Source organism: Epinephelus fuscoguttatus, linkage group LG12 (genome assembly GCF_011397635.1).
Source record: "Epinephelus fuscoguttatus linkage group LG12, E.fuscoguttatus.final_Chr_v1".
NCBI lineage: Eukaryota > Metazoa > Chordata > Actinopteri > Perciformes > Serranidae > Epinephelus > Epinephelus fuscoguttatus.
In genome coordinates, this window is record NC_064763.1 from 2,461,055 (window position 1) to 2,479,469 (window position 18,415).

An 18,415-nucleotide genomic window follows, 5' to 3' on the forward strand; every position below is an offset into this window, starting at 1 on the left:
GCAACCACTGGGTAGACTGGGTAGCGAGTGTTGGTCGGCTGACATCCTCATTGCCATTCTACGGCAGCCCTCGGACAGTGACGCCCCCCTCCCTTCCTTCTGTTCTCTTCTCACGGAGGCAGCTATCGACGAACATCGCCCAGCTAAGTTACGCCCAGCTAACACACTGAACTTTGTTTCCCATTCAATTTGAGCTCCAACCGGCCGCATTGTTTCCATACGGTACTGTTTATTCTAGAATTGGGACTGTTTACATGTGCATATTGGTATAATTCCACTGTGTCTACTGTTGTTTGTACTGATACTGTACATGTTGGTATAATTTACTGTGAGTTGTTTGTACTGCATTCTGGTATAATTATTTGCATAATTATTTGCATTACTATTTCTTCTCAATCTACATATACAGAGAGGTATATCTGTCAATTTGGGCGTTGCAACAGTGCGATGCAACACCACTGACACTAGATGGTGCCAAGCTAAAAAAACCCCCGAATCCTATCGGTTGCCTCTTTAATGTTAAAGGATATGTCTGATGTTATTCTATATTTTTCTTATTTATTTTTTCTGTTTTTTCTTATCATTTTAAATTCACCCAGTTCAAATCGCTGAATTGTTGATAGCTCTTCATACCGTTGGGTGTGGGTTGGAGCAGAAAACGGTGTATTTCCTGATGATGCCGTTGACTTTGAGAGGAGGGAGCCAGGACACAAACACCACTGAGTTTGATGCAGCTGCTGCCTTCACACCTGCCGGGGGCCCAGGGACTAAAAAGAAAAGATTATCAAATATATACATTACCCACAATTAAGCTAATATGATTACATAGGAGATTTTATGGTGCTTTTTACACATATTATAAAGCAAGACACAGAAAGCCAAATGTCATATTGTACAGGACTCCCTGATACATGTAAGAGTTACAGCTCCTCACTTAATAAACATATTCAAGACCCTGCTGCACCCTTGCCTCAGTTTTACTACAGGGCTTCATTCACTGCTGCAAAATTTCCCCATTTTGGCAAAACTGACATCTGTCATTTAATGTTAAGATCAGACAGATTGTAAATTCTTGAAGCCCTGACTCACTCAATCAACATGAGTGAGACACGCTTTGGAGAGATGACCTAACTTCCCTTACCGTCCTCCTTGGTGCGGGTGTAAATCTGTTCACTGCGGACACCGTCTCCAGCTCTGGTGAAGGCCAACACCTGAATGCTATAGTTGGTGTACTTCTCTAGTCCATCCAGCTCCAGAGAGGGCTTAGAGGTTGTGACATTCCTGATCTCCCCGAGCTCTGATGGACAGGAAACAGAATAGGAAAGAGTGGGGGAATAAAGTTAAATTGAATGCGGATACCTCAGGTAAAAGGCTGGATCTAATGCAGGTTTCTTATTGTTAATAACGCAGTGATATGATAAGCTGCAACTGGTCCAGACATGTGAATAATATATTATACAGAAAGTTGCATACATAAAAGTAGATGTAAGGCCCAAGAGTGTCATAGCACAGCCCTGGATATAATATCATATTCAATCACAAAGTTTGACAAACCCTGCATCCAAGGTATGCTGCAGTGGGTGGACTAGACTGGTAACCTGCTACCCTATTAATTACTGATGTCTCTCTCTCGTGTCCATATCACTGTTTAACAATGTTTCATTCCTCCTCCTTTCTCTCTTTTTTACTTATCTCCAGAAATCCTTGAGACATTGGTTCTTCTCTGGATTTTAATGAACAATTAAAAGCATGGAATTCCTATCACACTTCCAGGATTGCAGACAATTTATCGTACAGTAAATGCATTTATGCGTGACTGAATGCTTGTATTTGTGCTTGCCTAATGTCTTGATATCCCAGTCCATTCTCAATCTAAAGTCTTCAAATATCACCACTTTGTCAGGGATTTCTGCATCAGACATGGACGGCAAAAGCCACCTTTTGCAGCGGTGTGATAGGGTGACGTCAGTTTGTAACACTTCCCATATGAATGTAGAGCCAAATCATGAGGTGTTTTTCTAAATTTAACCATGTGCTTTTGTTGACCTACTGTTAGCTGCAGCGCCCTGAAACATTACCAGCAGACACAGGAGGATACCTAGTGTGTAATATGTAGGTATCTTGGCTACAAAACTTAAACACAGTTGTATAATTCTCGTATCTGTTGTACTTTAGATCATGGTGCAGGTGTTTGGGATTATTAGGGACCTCGGCCGAAGGACGAAGTCCCTCTTGTTTTTGGTGCGTTTATTATTATTATTATTATTATTATTATTATTATTATTATTCTTTCTCCCGCTTCTTTGAACCGCAATTTGACCCCTAAACATGCTCGAAAACTCATCAAAATTGGCACGCATGTCAGGACTGGTGAAAAATTTTAAAAAATAAAAAAAATTAATCCGAAAAGTGCCAAAATGGCCTCTCTAGCGCCACCTAGGAGTCAAGGCACACTAAAATGGCCACTGTGGCTTGTAGGAATCACGTAGAAAGATTAAACCAAAACTGTCTTGTTCGTTTCATTAAGACCTACAAATCACGCACTGCAATCTCTGACCTAAACCCAACAGGAAGTGAGCTATTTCCCTATTTCCCTTTTTTTTTTAAAAAAATTCCTTAAAAATCAACTTGTCCTGGATCGTTTATTGTATCGGCTTCAAACTCACACACATGACAGATCAACTCGTCCTAATCAGATCTTCTGTATAACTTTGTCATTACTCAAATGGTTTGGATTTAATGGCGTCTTACAGGTGATGTCTTACAAAACCTCCTGATGATTTTTGTGCCACCTAGACACCCTAAAATGCCCGGTGCGACCGGTAGGCATCCCGTAGAAAAACCAAACCAACACTGGCTCGTTCGTCTCATCAAGACCTACAAATCACGCGCTGTAACTACTGACCTAAGTCCAACAGGAAGTGCAGTAATGCCCTTTCAATGTAAGATGACGTTTTTCACAAATTCTGTCTCTCAAAAAATATTTCCTCCTACACCGTTTATCATAACTGCTTCAAACTCGCACACATTACAGCTCTACCCCTGGTGAACATTACTTGTGAAGGACTTTGTCATTACTGGAACGGTTTGGATTTTTTTGCCACGTTTAAGGTGACATGTCACAAAAACCTCTTGACAATTTTTGTGCCACATAGACACAGTAAAATGGCTGCTGCAGCCTGTACGAATGCTGTAGAAAAATCAAACCAAAACTGGCTTCTTCATTTCCTCGAGATCTACAAATCACTCATTGACACCACTGACCTAAATCCAACAGGAAAAGAGCTAGTGCCTCTGGAACGTGACATGTCACAAAACCTCTTGACAATTTTTGCACCACCTAGAAACACCAAAATGGCTGCTGCGGCCCGTATGAATGGTTTAGACAGATCAAATCAAAACTGGCTTGTTCATTTCCTCGAGACCTACAAGTCTATCAGGACTGGTGAAAACTTTTAGAAAATGAAGTAATTAATCCTCAAAGTTCCAAAATGGGCTGTCTAGCGCCACCTAGACACACTAAAATGGTTGCTGCGGCTTGTAGGAATGACCTAGAAAGATCAAACCAAAACTGTCTTGTTTGTCTCATCAAGACCTACAAATCACACGCTCGCCTCTGACCTAAATCCAACAGGAAGTGAGCTATTTGCCCTTTCATAGTAAGATTTCGCCTCAAAAATGCTCTTTCTTCAAAATCCTTAAAAAAACAAATCCTCCTACACCGTTTGAATGAATTATGATTTACCGTCTATATAATAAATGTTGGATGGATTTTTTTTTTTATTAATCACAGTCTGTGATATGTGAATGATAAATAACAGCACCAATTTTGATGCATTATTTTTTGGGGCAGTTTCAATTTTTCAACAAAACTGACACCAGGCCGACAGCGAAAGGCTGTGGTCACGCCCAACGCTGCTTGCAGCTTTAATTTTAAATGCGATGCAGTTCAGAAAACAGTTATGTGCTCTTTTCTGCATGTGCATAAAATGGCTACTAAACTTCAATATGTGGTGACACGTGTTGGGTAGTTTGTGAAGTGCAGCATAAGGGTGACATGTTGCATCTGTGGAACAGATAATTCAATATGCCTTAGAGCAGACTTATTAAACAAATTTTCTGTTGGGATATTTCAAAAATGATTGGTAGTGTTGGTCTTCAGTATATAGAAATAAATGATCTTGCAGAGTTAGTCAAACAATATAATACTATTTGAATATTATAAACAGAAATGGTCTGTAGAAAATATGTGTAAACCAAAAGTGAGGATGTATCATCTAACTGACCTATGGCTATGTCCCGCCCTCAAACACGATGAGCCAATCACAGTGCGTATAGCCATTCCCATACACTCAGACATTCTCTGCCTGGATGTTCATTGAAATGCATTACAGAAAGTCAGTTTTGTTCGGTTTTATGAACTTTTTCGGAGATTTGAAGTTTAAAAATGGTCAAACGTTGTGCATGGGGTACATACAACTCCGACACAAGGTATCCTGAGAGGCTGGGCGACGGGGTGTATTTTTTACACTTTAAACCACATCTCAACCGAGAAAAGTGTATCCTTTGGATAAAGTTGTGTGGGAACGTTAGACCACAATATCAACTGAACGTGAATAACATTCACAATGATGTCTACATCTGTTTTAAGGTAAGTCAACATTGTGTTTGAGGCAACATATTGTCACTTTGCTGGAAAGAAATATAAAGTTATCTTTATCTCTTGCCAATTATAGACCTGTCTCAAATTTAGCTTTTTTATCGAAAATCTTTGAGAAAGTGGTCTCCAACCAACTTTTAAAATTTCTGTCATTGAATGATTTATTTGAGCCACTGCAGTCTGCTTTCCATGCTGACCATTCTACAGACACAGCACTTACAAAAGTGGTGAATGACTTATTATTGGTGTTAGATTCAGACTCAACATCTGTTCTACTGTTGTTGGACTTCAGCGCCTCATTTGATACTGTGGACCACTGTATACTTTTGGACAGGCTTGAGAATTATTTTGGCATCTCCGGTCAAGTGATTAATTGGTTGAGATCTTACCTGTCAGAGATATCTCAATGTGTTCTTTATAACAACGTGTTATTTGACTCTTGTTCTGTTAAGCACTGGGTCCCACAGGGCTCTGTCCTGGGTCCACTGTTGTTTTCAATGTACCTGGCACCACTAGGTCAGATCATGCGCTCTTTTGGGATTGATTTTCATTGCTATGCTGATGATTTGCAATTATATATGCCAGTCATTGCAGGAAATGGGTGTTTGACTGCTGTGAGGTTCTGGCTATCAACAAACTTTCTGCTACTTAACTCAGCAAAGACTGAGATGATAGCTATTGGACCATCAAAATTTAGTCACCAGTTTGGTCATTTCACCCTGTCTCTTGATGACTGTGTCATTCATTGCAAGGACAAGGTAAAGAACCTTGCTGTACTTTTTGATCAGACCCTTTCATTTGACTTGCATGTAAAAGAGGTGACACAAGTGGCCTTCTTTCACCTCAGAAAAATTGCAAAGATCAGATCAGTACTTTCAGTAAAAGATGCTGAGACTCTTATTCATGCATTTGTGACATCCAAGTTGGATAGTATTCCTCTTGACATCAGACAGGCCTGCTCGATTGAGGTTTTTAAAGCAAAGTTAAAGGTTTTAGGTGTGTGTTGTGTTTCTATCATTGTTGTTTGTGTGTTTATTTTTGAAACTGTTTTACGTTGTCTCTATTTGTACTTGTACTTGTTTTTAACTGACCTACACAGCACTTTGATTGAAAGTGCTTTATAAATAAATTTATTATTATTATTATTATTTAACATCTCTAGCTAGCAGTAGCTAAAGTTAGCCTAACGTTAGCTCCTAGCTGCATTGCTCATCATGTCACCTTGTTTGCTGGGAGTTCATTAGCCTGTTTTGTTCTAGTTTTGTACTTTGGTGATCATACATCATTGTTAGCTGTTGTCCATAGGGCTCTAGTTAAGCTAACATTAACTTCTGGAGCTTAGCTTCATTAGCTTATCTGTAGGCCTAATGGCAGAGATAACAAAGGTTTGCAAATGTTATGCTGAATGATTCAGTGCAAATAGTGTAGCACCAAACTAACAGAGACACACTGTTGGTAAAGATGGTAAAAAGGCCGTTATCCTTTTCTCATATTCTGAGCCAAAAACCTGAACTTCAGTGGCACTTTAACTTGTTGTCTTTGATGGCGACGGCAACGAGATGCGGTTCACAAGCGTACACTGTGACCTGTAAATTTTAGCTTGTAATTTAAGCTTTTCATCAACCTTCTCAACAATAAAATAATGAATATATCCCTCCAATGCATAGTTTAGGCCCTTTTGGTTACTTCTCAATGACATCTGATCGTTATGTCCCCAAAAATCATCAATTGCCTCCCGCGAAATGCCGTGTACTGTGACACCTGCCATAGCGCCGGTCAGTGAATGTTGATAGATTGTCTGAGTGAGTGGAGAGGGGCGTGGCTTAGCCATAGGTGGTCAGAGGTCTGTCTGTGCCCAGTTGAGATGTAGTGTCCTGCCTCTGGAAGTGAAGATCAGATGCTTTCATTCAATTTCATTGAAGAATAGAAATGTCACCTGTGTGACCTGGGAGAGATTGAAAATGAAATACACTTTTTGTTCTACTGTCCATGTTATCACAGTCACAGATAAAAGCTTTTCCTTAAAATTTCTGCAGTGTGCTGATTTGTTTCCATGTCTGATGAATATAGACTTGAGTTTCTTTTTACAGACAAAGTGTTTCATTTGGCACAGTTTGTGTCAAATGCTCACCAACTGAGTATGATAGCACTTTATGTTTGACATTTGAAAGATATGGGTTGAACCATTATGTTATTGCTCTTGTTTATAATGTTTTGCAGTGGCATGTAAGCCCTGGGCATTTTTTGGTGTATGACACATGAAAAATCTGAATCTGAATCTGTAGACATGAAAGTCCACTGACAAAGCGGCAGTATGTAATGACTTGGGATGAGGGAGCATGTTGGATATCCAGTCAGACTGTCAAAAAAAAAAAAAAAGAAAAGAAAAAATCTGATACCATCAAAAATGTAAATTTGTAACTTGATAGGTTTTGTATGTTGTCTTACTTACGAATCTCCAATTGTTGTAAATTGCGTCTGTGTTGTTTCTTTACCTACATTTTTTAATCTTAACTTCTGTCTTCAGACGCAGGGTTTTAAGTCTTTTTGGCTCTATTTCATGACAAAGAATCACAAATTTAAACAATGAACAATGCTCCAGTTGAGCGTCTCCTTTGACATATGACTGACAGTCATTACTCTAATTGGAGCTGACAGGAGGTGGCTTCTCTACATCTGTGTAGTTTTGCACAGTGCAGGACTACTACAGATTAACCTTTACAGTGCTCATTCCAAGTGACAAAGAAAAAAGAATTTTATGTACAGTGCAAATTCCAACCAGCAGCGGATAGAATATAAATTATGTGTTATCACGGCTTCTGTTGAAGCTTAGTAGAGCTCAGTAGAATTATACTTTATTTAGAATAAACAAATGCAATATTTCTTCTTTTACTCACATTTACATGACTGCAAGAAGCATACCTGGATGCATAAAGGTACATACATCGCAGGTCATTCACATGAAATGATTCTCCCTCTCCCTCTGCTGGTCACTGACATTACATGCTTTCAAGAGGCTTTATTGTCAGTTCTACAGAAAATTGAAATGTTTCACTCTGAATTTACCCACGGTGCAGACAGTGCAAAAGGATAAGTATGAATAAGGAAGTCAAAGAGAATAGAAGAGGTAATACAAGAATAAAAATAAATAAGAGCAATAAGTATTGCAAAGATGTAAATGCAATATAAATGGTAATTCATATTCATAATTTCATACTGATGAACTGCTCTTATCTGAGATTTATGCATGCAGACAGGATAATGAACAGTTTAATTGCAGAAGATACTTGTTAAGTGTGGAGTGCTGATCGTTATAATAACATACAATATAAGTCATAGCATTGAGCTCCAGGCTGTTACCAGGCAAACTAGTCCTGGCTGTCAGGTCTGCAGCGTTCATTTTCAATAGGCAGGCCAACATGATGTGACAGTGCAGGGGTCAAAGGTAATCATGCTGTCACAACCAATCCCACTGACACAAACCCGGCATGTGACAATGGCATTGCACACTTTCTGACATAAACAGGACCACGCAGACTTTGGGCTAGCAGTGGATGTTACTAAAATACCCAGAACTAGTCCATACCCATTGGTACCTTTGTCACCTTCTATCTATGCCAATCCTCAATGCCTATGTGCAGTTTCACATAGATTGACCACGTCAGTGAGTAGAAAAACGTGGGACAGACAGAATGACTGACTGACAGAATGACACACTGACAGTTTCTGTGATTATGTACAGCATACCATACCATACCATGACTTAGTCATACCAAAAATTAGAAAAATAACAAAACATTCGGCCACAGGGGAAGCCACAGCGATTGGTCACATACAGCCATTTTTAAGCATTTATCTGTTATTATAGTGCCACCCAGTTGCCAATTAGACTTAAAGTTATAGTTGGTAGTCTTGTTCAGAAACACTTTTTGTTATACTGGGTAAAATGGTCCTTCCATCCTGAGAGTAGTCAATACATAATGTGTTCAGAAAAAGGAATGAAAAAAATCAGACCTCTGTGACAGCTGCAGGCCTGTAAAAACTCTGACCAATCCCTGCCATTCGGTGCGAATAGAAAGAACCAATCAGATGCCTTCATGTCTCGTATTGCCTGAGCCCCCCTCCGTCCCTCCCTCCTCTCTGCGCGCACTCATCACATGTCACCGTTGCCGGAAATATTCAGCACACTCCTCAGCAGAAATACTGAGTTAGCAGGACTTTGTTGCACAATGGCAGAGAAAATGCAGCCAAAAGTACCACTTCCAGCATTATTTGTAATGGCTTGCCCCACTAAACAGGCTGAGAAAGGAAAGTTAGAGGCAGAAAAGGCTGCGATGAAAAAGGCTTTGGATAAAGTGAGAGGACAAACCAGACAGCGGTCCAGCTTTTGAACAGTGGAGAAAACTGAGGGAGCTGAAGGGTCTGAAAAGTGATGCAGAGGTTGCTGTCTTTCTGTTGGACAGGTAATTATTTGTTTGCTTTGGAGGGATTTGTTATTTTACTCAGCTCTCTTCTGCTCTGCTGACAGCAGGATGCACGTTCAGGCATGTCTGGGCTCGTGGATTTGGATGGAGCACTGACAGGAGGGGGAGCAGGGAGTGGAGCTTAGAGGAGGTGCTGCTTTCAAATCTTGCTAGCTCTCCAACATTACCAACTATAGCTTTAAATTTCTCCAGTCACCTTGAGGCGTCCTTTTCTACATATCTACCAAGTTTAGTAAAAACTGATATGGCGGTTAGGCCTAGATAAGAAATTAGCTCTCCAGCACCCCCATTTTGTTTGATCGGGTCAATAATGGAGGGGTCCCCTCAGATTATGTGTGGTCATATGCCTACAAAGTTGCGTGGTGATCGGTGAAACCCTTGAGATGTTATACACATTTATGTGCACCGCATCCTCCCATGACCCTCTACCACTGTGCCAAATTTCACATGGATTGACAAAGTCAGTCAAAAAAAAAAAAACGTGGAACAGAGACACAGACAGACACACCCACAGACAGAGTTTTCGTCATTATATAGTAAGATATATCTGGGTAACTTAAAGCAATACTCATAAGCATCAGTAACGATCCTTTTTATTTTTATGAATTCTATAAACATAGCAGTAGCGTTTTAAGTTTTATAACCTTTGTATTCAGTAGAGGTTACTGGCTAAATAAATACACAGACTGCACATCAGCAATTAGCAAATAGAAACAAAACCGCCCAATTTAATCTCAAGTGGGCTGGACCAGTAGAACCACTGCAAAATAACCTATACATAATAACACCTCAAAAATGTTTACCTCTCTTTTGGTGTAAAGATGTACAAGTACATTCTGATTATAAATGCGTTTTCAATAATATGTCTCAGTTTTTCCACATTCAGTCAGTCTACTACTCACTGTCATTACATGTGCATTCTTTCTATACATTTCCACTCCTGTGTAGTAATGCTGTCATCACCACACCAAACCAGAGTGGAAACCACTATGTCAACTGCACCACCCGTCCGGGGACAACACTGGATAAATGTTATGGCTCAGTCCCAGATGCCTTCAGAGCTGTCTCCCTCATCCCTCTTGGCTCTGCTGACCACCATAGCATACTGCTTGCTCCTGCCTACTCACCTGTGGTAAAGAGGACAGACAAAGTCATCAAGGACATCAAACAGTAGACACTGGACAGTATCGACAGGCTTCAAGGGTGCTTTGAAACCACAGACTGGAATACCCTCACATCCTCTTCCACCAACATTAATGAGCAAGTGGAGACAATCTCAGCATACATTTCTGTCTGTGTGGACAATATCATCCCCGTCAAAAAGGTCACAATCTTCCCTAACAATAAACCGTGGGTGACTAAAGATTTGTAAAGAATTCTGAATAAGAAAAAGAGATTTTTTTTCACTGGTTCTGAAAATGAGAAGAAGGAGGTCAACAGAGAGGTCAAGCAAGCCATAAAAACTGCCAAGCTGAAATATAAAAACAAAGTGGAGCAGACTTTTGCTAAAGGGAACGTCTGCGCAGCTTGGCAGGGCCTCAAGAACATGGCAGCAGTGAACTCTGTCTCCACCAGCCGCAAGTCCATCCAGGTTGCAGGCAGCAGCTTCCATTCACTCCCTAATGACCTCAACTCCTTCTTCTCTAGATTCAAAAAAGACAACAGCACCCAGCTAGATTCAGTCATCTCCACACTCAGACCTGATGACTCTGTCCTCACCATCAACACAGCAGAGGTGCTGAGAGCCCTCAAAAGGACCAAAATGAATACAGCTCCGGGGCAAATGCAAGGTCACACTGACCTCGACCTTTGACCATCAAAATCTAATCAGTAGATTGTTGAGTCCAAGTGAACGTCTCTGTTCTCAATACATGCATTAGTTGTAACCACATATCCTCTTAAGGGCCTCAGAGGGGCTGGAGCCTATCCTAGCAAGCCATTAGGTGAGAGGCAGGGTACACTCCAGACAGGTCACCAGACTATCACAGGGCTGACACATGGAAACAGAAAACTATCCATGCCCACATTCACACCTTCAGCAAATTTAGAGACCAAACCATCAACTTTCATGTCTTTGGACTGCGTGGACTGTGACCGGAGTACCCAGAGAAAACCCACACTGACACAGGGAGAACATGCAAACTCCACACAGAAGGACCCCAGCCGACTGGAGGATCCAAACCCAGAACCCTCTAGCTGTGAGACAACAGTGTACCACTGTGCTGCCCTGAATACATTTACTGTCTTTAAAAAAAGATTACTTTTTGTGAATTTTACTAGTTATTTTCTATTTGCTTTAACACCGTGTTCTATCCAAATGCAACATGAGCGACTGTTGGATTGCATTTTCACTGAGATGTTCCAACTGACCATAAGGAATGCAGCACTGCTGTTTTGAGCTGAAATTTTGTTGATGTCCTGTTTATATGTATTCTTATTGCTTGCTTTCAAAGCTCTGTGGTGGACGAGGAACAGCTGATTCATAAAGTTGAAATGAAGCGTTATCCAGCACTTCCTTATTTAACTGAAAAAACCTGGCTGGAGGGAGATCACCAGGGAGCTGAATGTTTCTGGTAGGCTAAATGACCACTGTAATAACAACCTACTTGTTGTTGGCTATACTGTCTGTCATTTCCAGTAAATATCACAATATAAATATGTGTTTTCTGTTTGTTGCCCATCTTTGTGGTAAGGTCTCCAGTTGAACACACAGCTGATATGGAGCCTACAGTACACGGTTTGCTTACATGACGTAACAGAAGTTCATATTTAATGGATGCAGTGCACCTGCCACATGACAATGTCAGAGGAAATGCACGGCCAGGAATCTGTTTTGTGTTGTTGGCATGAAAATATAAGACCCACAGAAATAAGATCAGCAAGACAGTTTTCAAGTATTCCAAAAGTAATCCAATGTACTTAGAATAAATGATTTAGTCTGAATAATCTAATGGAATACATTACAAATTACATTTTAGAGCATGTATTCAATTATCTGTAGTGGAATACATTTTAAAAGTAACCCTCCCAACACTGATCATGATTGTTGTCAGGAATAGGTGTGTCTTCAATCATAAAGAACAGAATGCAGTATATTTCTTGAGAAAAAGGGGTGTACACCCAAAACAACAAGGCCTGCACAGACGAACAACAACTAAGGTTTAAACGAAGCTCAGTGCAAGTTCAATTAGGAAGACTTTCTTTATGCTGTATTCATTCACAATTCTCTCTCTGTCCCACTCCCACCACTTCCTCCACTCAGCTGACTATTGGTGTTCCCTCTCCATGTTAGCCAATCAAACTTTGTCATGATCTCCTTCAGCCATTCATGTTGCCACTGCCAATCTTTAAATCTGTTCTTCTCTCTTCCCCTGTCAGCTATCATTTTAGGCAGAATTGTCACACCCTCCTCCACCCCATTCACCTCCAGTCACCTTATCCAGAGCCCAGAGGTCTGTACTACGAAGCCAGTTCAACTTACCCAGGATATCTTCTCGTTTTCCTGTTTGAGTAACCCTAAGATTGGCCATCTGGATAACCGGTACTACAAAGCTGGTCATCAACCAATTCAGTCAACTCTGGGTTTTCCTATCAAAGCGTTCATGTAAAAGGGGCAAGGTTGTTAATTGTGAGCGTCAGCGTGGGTTCTCTCCGGGCACTCCGGCTTCCTCCCACAGTCCAAAGACATGCAGATTGGGGACTAGGTTAATTGGAGACTCTAAATTGTCCGTAGGTGTGAATGTGAGCGTGAATGGTTGTCTGTCTCTATGTGTCAGCCCTGCGATAGTCTGGCGACCTGTCCAGGGTGTACCCTGCCTCTCGCCCAATGTAGCTGGGATAGGCTCCAGCCCCTCTGAGGCCCTCAAGAGGATGAAGCGGTTAGAAGATGAATGAATGAATGAAGATAAGATGCCTTTATTGTCACTATATACATTGATACAGTGAAATTTCAAGTGGTCTCACAGTGACATTTAAGACTTCACATACATTATGTGGATTCATACATAAACACCCATAAACACCCCCACTCACAACAACTAACACAAGATAAAATAAAATATGAAATTGCATTGATGCATGACAGTCTTTGCACAGACCCAATGTATAAAATATATAAATAAGTAATAAACAAATATTGCACTTGTTGAGGATTGTAGGATGGGTTACAAAATTACTGGGTGATTAATTTTGTTTATTGAGAGACTGGATGGCTCTAGGGAAAAACATAATAGGTCAACTGGAAAATGGTCCAATACTAACAAGCTGAAAGGGGGCATATTGCCACCTATCGTAGTGGAGTAGGACATACTTCGGTCAATAAATAGATTCCCCTCCCTTGCTTGTATACTGGTACAAGGACAGTAGTCCGAATAAATGGCCTAGTAGAGCTATAACTGTAGCTCGACTTAACTGTGCATGTAAACGCACTGACTGAAGTGATTAAATTGAATATACGCCTCTGTTACTTTATGTAAACAAACCATGTAAATATCACCTGTTTGCTCGAGATCACATTGGAGACATAACCACTTACAAAAGGTGAGTGAGTAGCCTACTTGCTATCTTCTACTTTATAACATTAGTTTTTAAATGGAAAACATGTTTTATATTGTGATATTTACTGAAAATCAGAGTAGAGCCAAAAGCAAGTAGTCAAACTTGTTATTAGGGAGGGTAATGTAGCTCACCATAAACTTTAAGCTCCTGGGTGATCCTTCTTCTCCACTTTATCTAGGCTTTTGTAGTGAAACAAGAAGGTTTCATGTAAATAATTCCTCATCTTAACTTCATGATTCAGCCATTCCTAATCCATTATGTTGCTTTCAAAGCGAACGACAGATGCAAATAGAAACACAGCGTCTGACACAAGTTCAGCTGCGCCGCTCACGGTTATTTAACACTCCACTTTCGACAGCTTCAAATCCAAAATTTTGTCATATTGGTGCAGTTTATTTATTTATTTTTTACCATGTTTGCTTTCACCACCCCGACGTACGACGTATGAACTTTGTTGTAAACAAACACCACATGCACCGCTCTGCCCCTCCCATCTTCTGAAATTTGTTCTCCTTCCTGTTGGACTGACCTCGGCTCTAGCCAGTCAGACACCAGTGGCTCCATCAGTCCATATATAAACATAATAATATGCTGATTACACTGCAAAATGGCTACTATTTACACAGCTAGCCAGTATGCCTTTGGAGTTGTGCGTGATTTCAGGATATTACGGAAAAACGGGAAGTTTCTGACCGCAACATGGAAAGCTGAGGCATATCACAAAGTGACAGCAGATTCACTGGATGCTGTAATCTTACCTGCACAGCTGGCAATGTGCAAGATTCATGCAAATAACACAGACTCTGTCCCAACACGCATAGCAAAGTTTGCAGCAAGTCTAACCACTTACTCTCTACAGATGATGAGCACAAACATCACTACACCTGAAACACCTACAGTGGATCTCAAAGAATTACAGAGCATATGTGGTCCATGTTGGTCCTCGCCAGCAATGGATCCCCAATTTGGGGGATGCCTCCTCAGCACTACAACAACACAGTCTGCAGGACAAGCCAGAGACACTGCAAAAGGTGCTAAGCACTAAGGAGGACCACCAACAGGACTCTGTGGACAATCAGAGCATCAAGGGTCTACAATAATAATGAAAACACAGCTAAAAGCAGCTAGGTAAAAGAGAGACACGGAGTGATATGTCCTGAGATTTATGAATAATTCCATCCAAAGTCTGACTAAAACTGAAAATGAAACAAAGCACTGTGTAGGAGTCTATTAGCTGTGTCACTTTCCACTGCTTAACATCTGACTGTTTGTTAATTGAGACATTCTGGTTCTGTTAGGAAAAGCTCCACTCTTTGTCTGCCCTCTCTCACTGTGCTGTCAGTCTGCTCTGATTGATCAATCACATCAGTGATTACATATATTTATTTTTCTCTGCTTGAAAAAATGCACATGTGGCATGCAACATATGAAAAGTGTCAATTAGATGAGTCTCACAGTCAACACATGAGAGTTGGCAGCCCTGACATTACAAGATTGTTGCTGTTGCAGTGAGACTCAAGATGCATGACAGTTGACAATCTTGTCTATATACTTTAAAATCCTCAGCTATATTTTTTTCATCATCAGGTGCTGGCCCCTGCTTTTTGTCCCCATAAGAATAAAGGCGAACGAATGTGTTTAAAAATGTAATGTAGGCTATGGCTTTAATGACGAATTATGGACAACAGTGAATAAAACTTTGTGTTAACTTTTTGACACTTTGACCCTGCTGGATGTAACTAAAGGCAGCTCTCTTAACATCCAACTGTCAGTCAATCCAAAGGTGGTCAACAATAAACAACCACTTCAAACATTTTTTTGTTTAAATGTGCACAGTCCACATATGCATGCATGCCATCAATGATTGCTTTTTTCATTCACTGCACACAAGCTTAACTCAGAGTAAACATACTCAGAGTTGATTGAACTAATTCTGATCAGCTGTTCTGGAAACAATAACTCAGAGTTTTTCATTTCAGGGTATATCAAGTCAGAATTCAGTGTTAAGTTTAGTTTGTTCAACCTGCTTTCTGAAACACGCCCCAGCTTTGTGGTGTTGGTTTGATAATGCTTCTGTCCAATTAATGATAGAGTCAGACTTGTTATATTTCAAGAATACCTCAGTTTATGTTAAAAAGGCAACCAAGCAGCTTTTAATTTTCCTGAATATGTTGATTCTTGAGGGCAATGTACATAACAGTTACTGCATAGTGTGCTTGTAAAAAATGTGATGTACCTCCATCAGGCAGGTTGGCCCAGTAGATGACCCTGAAGCCCAGCAGGTTGCCATTCAGAGCATCTTTGGGAGGGGTCAGCCAGGACAGTGAGATGACCTCTGGAGACGTGGCTGTGGCCTGGACATTCTCTGGAGGACGACTAGGTACTGAGGGGCAAGAACCAGTAGGCAGACTATGACAAGAGAGGACTCTTGTGCAACACCCGCTTATCTCCACTAGGCTGTGATATATCCCCACACAAATCTTTCCAAAATTAACCCATGCTATCTGCCTCTTGCAGAACAGTCAGTTCATAGCTGTGTTGTGTTAACATCACAAGAGTAAACACATGAGTAAAGTGAATCCAAACATATTAAAAAAAAACATCTTATATCTCTGTAGAAAAGGTGGTTGGTTTTTGCAGTATCCCTTACTGTTCAGTTTTAGGATTTGTGTTTTGTTTAGGTTGCATGTGTTCTGGTTATATTCTGAATATTCTGTACATCATCACAGCTGAGTTTGATATTCTCACTTTTTCTCCCTCCTGTCTTACCGTCTTCTAGTGTGGTAGCAGCTACCTCTGTGGAAGAGGGCCCTGTCCCAGCACTGTTGCTGGCTTGCACCACAACTCCATACTGAGTGAACTTCTTCAGGTTGTCCAGCACCAGACTTTCTGCACTGTCCCCTGTGGTCTCCACACTGATCACACTGAACTGGTAGTTTCCACCAGAGCTGTACTCCCTGTAGCCCACCTGGTAGCCTCTGATAGCTCCATTCTGCAGATGCTTCTTCGGTGCCTGGTAAAGGAATGACATTGGTTATTGAAAAAAATGGGGCTGAACATTCCTGCTATTTTTTACTTGAGTTAAGACAAAGTTGAAACATTTTAGTCAGAGACTGCTGAATAAAATAGCATCTTCGGATTAATTTTTATTTTGATGAATAAAGAAAACGTTATTACTTAAATGAATGTATTTTATTGGATTGTTGTACCAGGAGGCAAAATGCCACACATAATGTGCAAATACAGGATGGTGTAAGCTTGGTCAATCCCCCAACACTTGCTTCTGTCTCTCACAGACTCTGCCCTCTACTGGACTCCAGGGTAACACTTTCCTCAAATCATGAGCACATATAAACATAGCCAGCCAATCAGTACGTACCTACCCAAAACATGTGGAGCACACAGTATATGTAGGAGCTGTGTGGCAGCCCCAGCATCCTACAAATCCTCAAGGATAGGTGATTTGCTCACTATCTTTCTCCACAGATGGATTTGACACTTCTACACCCTTGTCAGTGTCCATCATGTACCCAGCCTCATTGCCAGAACAGACATTCAAGACTGCCTCAAGTGCCTCAGCACAGACCACGCAGACTCATGACAGACAGAAGAGGTTCTACTCTGCGTACTTCTTGGTTCCTAGGAAGACTTGAGAGTTCAGACCCATTTTAGATCTCCGTATCCTGAAGTGATGCATGGCCCACAAGACATTCCGTATACCAACCATAAAGTAGTTACTGGAACTGGTCCAGTGGATTGGTTTGCCTCCACGTACTTAAACCCTTCCAGGGTATAGCCTATGAGTACAACAGACTGCCATTCGGCTATTCCCTGGCACCCCTCACCTTCAGCAAATGTGTGGATGCGGCACATCAGCCGTTGCACCACCATGGCAATGGGGACTTCTTTTATCTTGAGGACCTCATGGAAAAGTCCAGGAAATGGGCTATGTTCCCCATGGCTCGGTTGATCTGACTCCTAACCAAGTTGGGGTTCGCAATCAGCTGGAGGAAGAGCAGCCCCATACCATACCGAGGGGAAGAGTATCTGGGGGTTATGTTTGACACATGCAGCCTGCAGGCCACTCTCTTGAAAAAACAGACAGACAGCCCTGCAGCAAACAGTTTGTAAACTGCAGACTGGTGTGATGGGGATGGCATTAACCATCATTCAAGTGCTTGGATTCATGGTAGTGGCACACCCCATGGTACTGTTGGGGCTACTGCAAATGCAACGCCTGCAGAGATGGTTTGCCAGCCTTTGCTTGGATGCCAAGAAGCACAAGTGACACTTGGTTACCATTCTCACCTTGGTTCGCAGGGAACACTCCTGGGAGGAGTGACCTCCAATGCTGCAGTGTTCACACTTGTGTCCCTGATGGGGTGGGTAGAGACCTGTCTGGGGAGGTGGTGTGTAGCCTCCAAAAGAGGTCCAAAAAATCAACCCCCTGTCTCATCCCTTCCCTGCTGGAGAGAGTGAGTCAGTGGAAGTTGCCAGTCATTCTGGTAGACCCAGGTTTTTGCTAGGCATTGTTGTATGCAGAAATTCCTCGGCGGTAGCTCAGTCCACAGTGATTTGGGTTGGGAACTGGAGGGTCACCTGTTTGAGTCCCCGTCTGGAACAAAATATGGAGCGTGGACTGGTAACTGGAGGGGTGCGAGTTCCCCTCCTGGGCACTGCCGAGGTGCTCTTGAGCAAGGCACCGAACCCCCCC

General features: G+C 41.4%; 1 protein-coding gene across 2 annotated transcripts in view; it reads right to left on the reverse strand.

The window, feature by feature from the left end:
* LOC125897944 (Down syndrome cell adhesion molecule homolog) overlaps positions 1 to 18,415 on the reverse strand; it is a 315,828-nt gene that overhangs the window by 43,936 nt on the left and 253,477 nt on the right. For both annotated transcript variants that reach the window (XM_049591460.1, XM_049591459.1), the window contains exons 17-20: positions 16,471 to 16,714; positions 15,938 to 16,084; positions 1,142 to 1,297; positions 634 to 767 (exon numbers count right to left, since the gene is read on the reverse strand). In XM_049591460.1, coding sequence (XP_049447417.1) covers positions 634 to 767; positions 1,142 to 1,297; positions 15,938 to 16,084; positions 16,471 to 16,714 — 681 coding nt within the window. The remainder of the gene's footprint in view (positions 1 to 633; positions 768 to 1,141; positions 1,298 to 15,937; positions 16,085 to 16,470; positions 16,715 to 18,415) is intronic.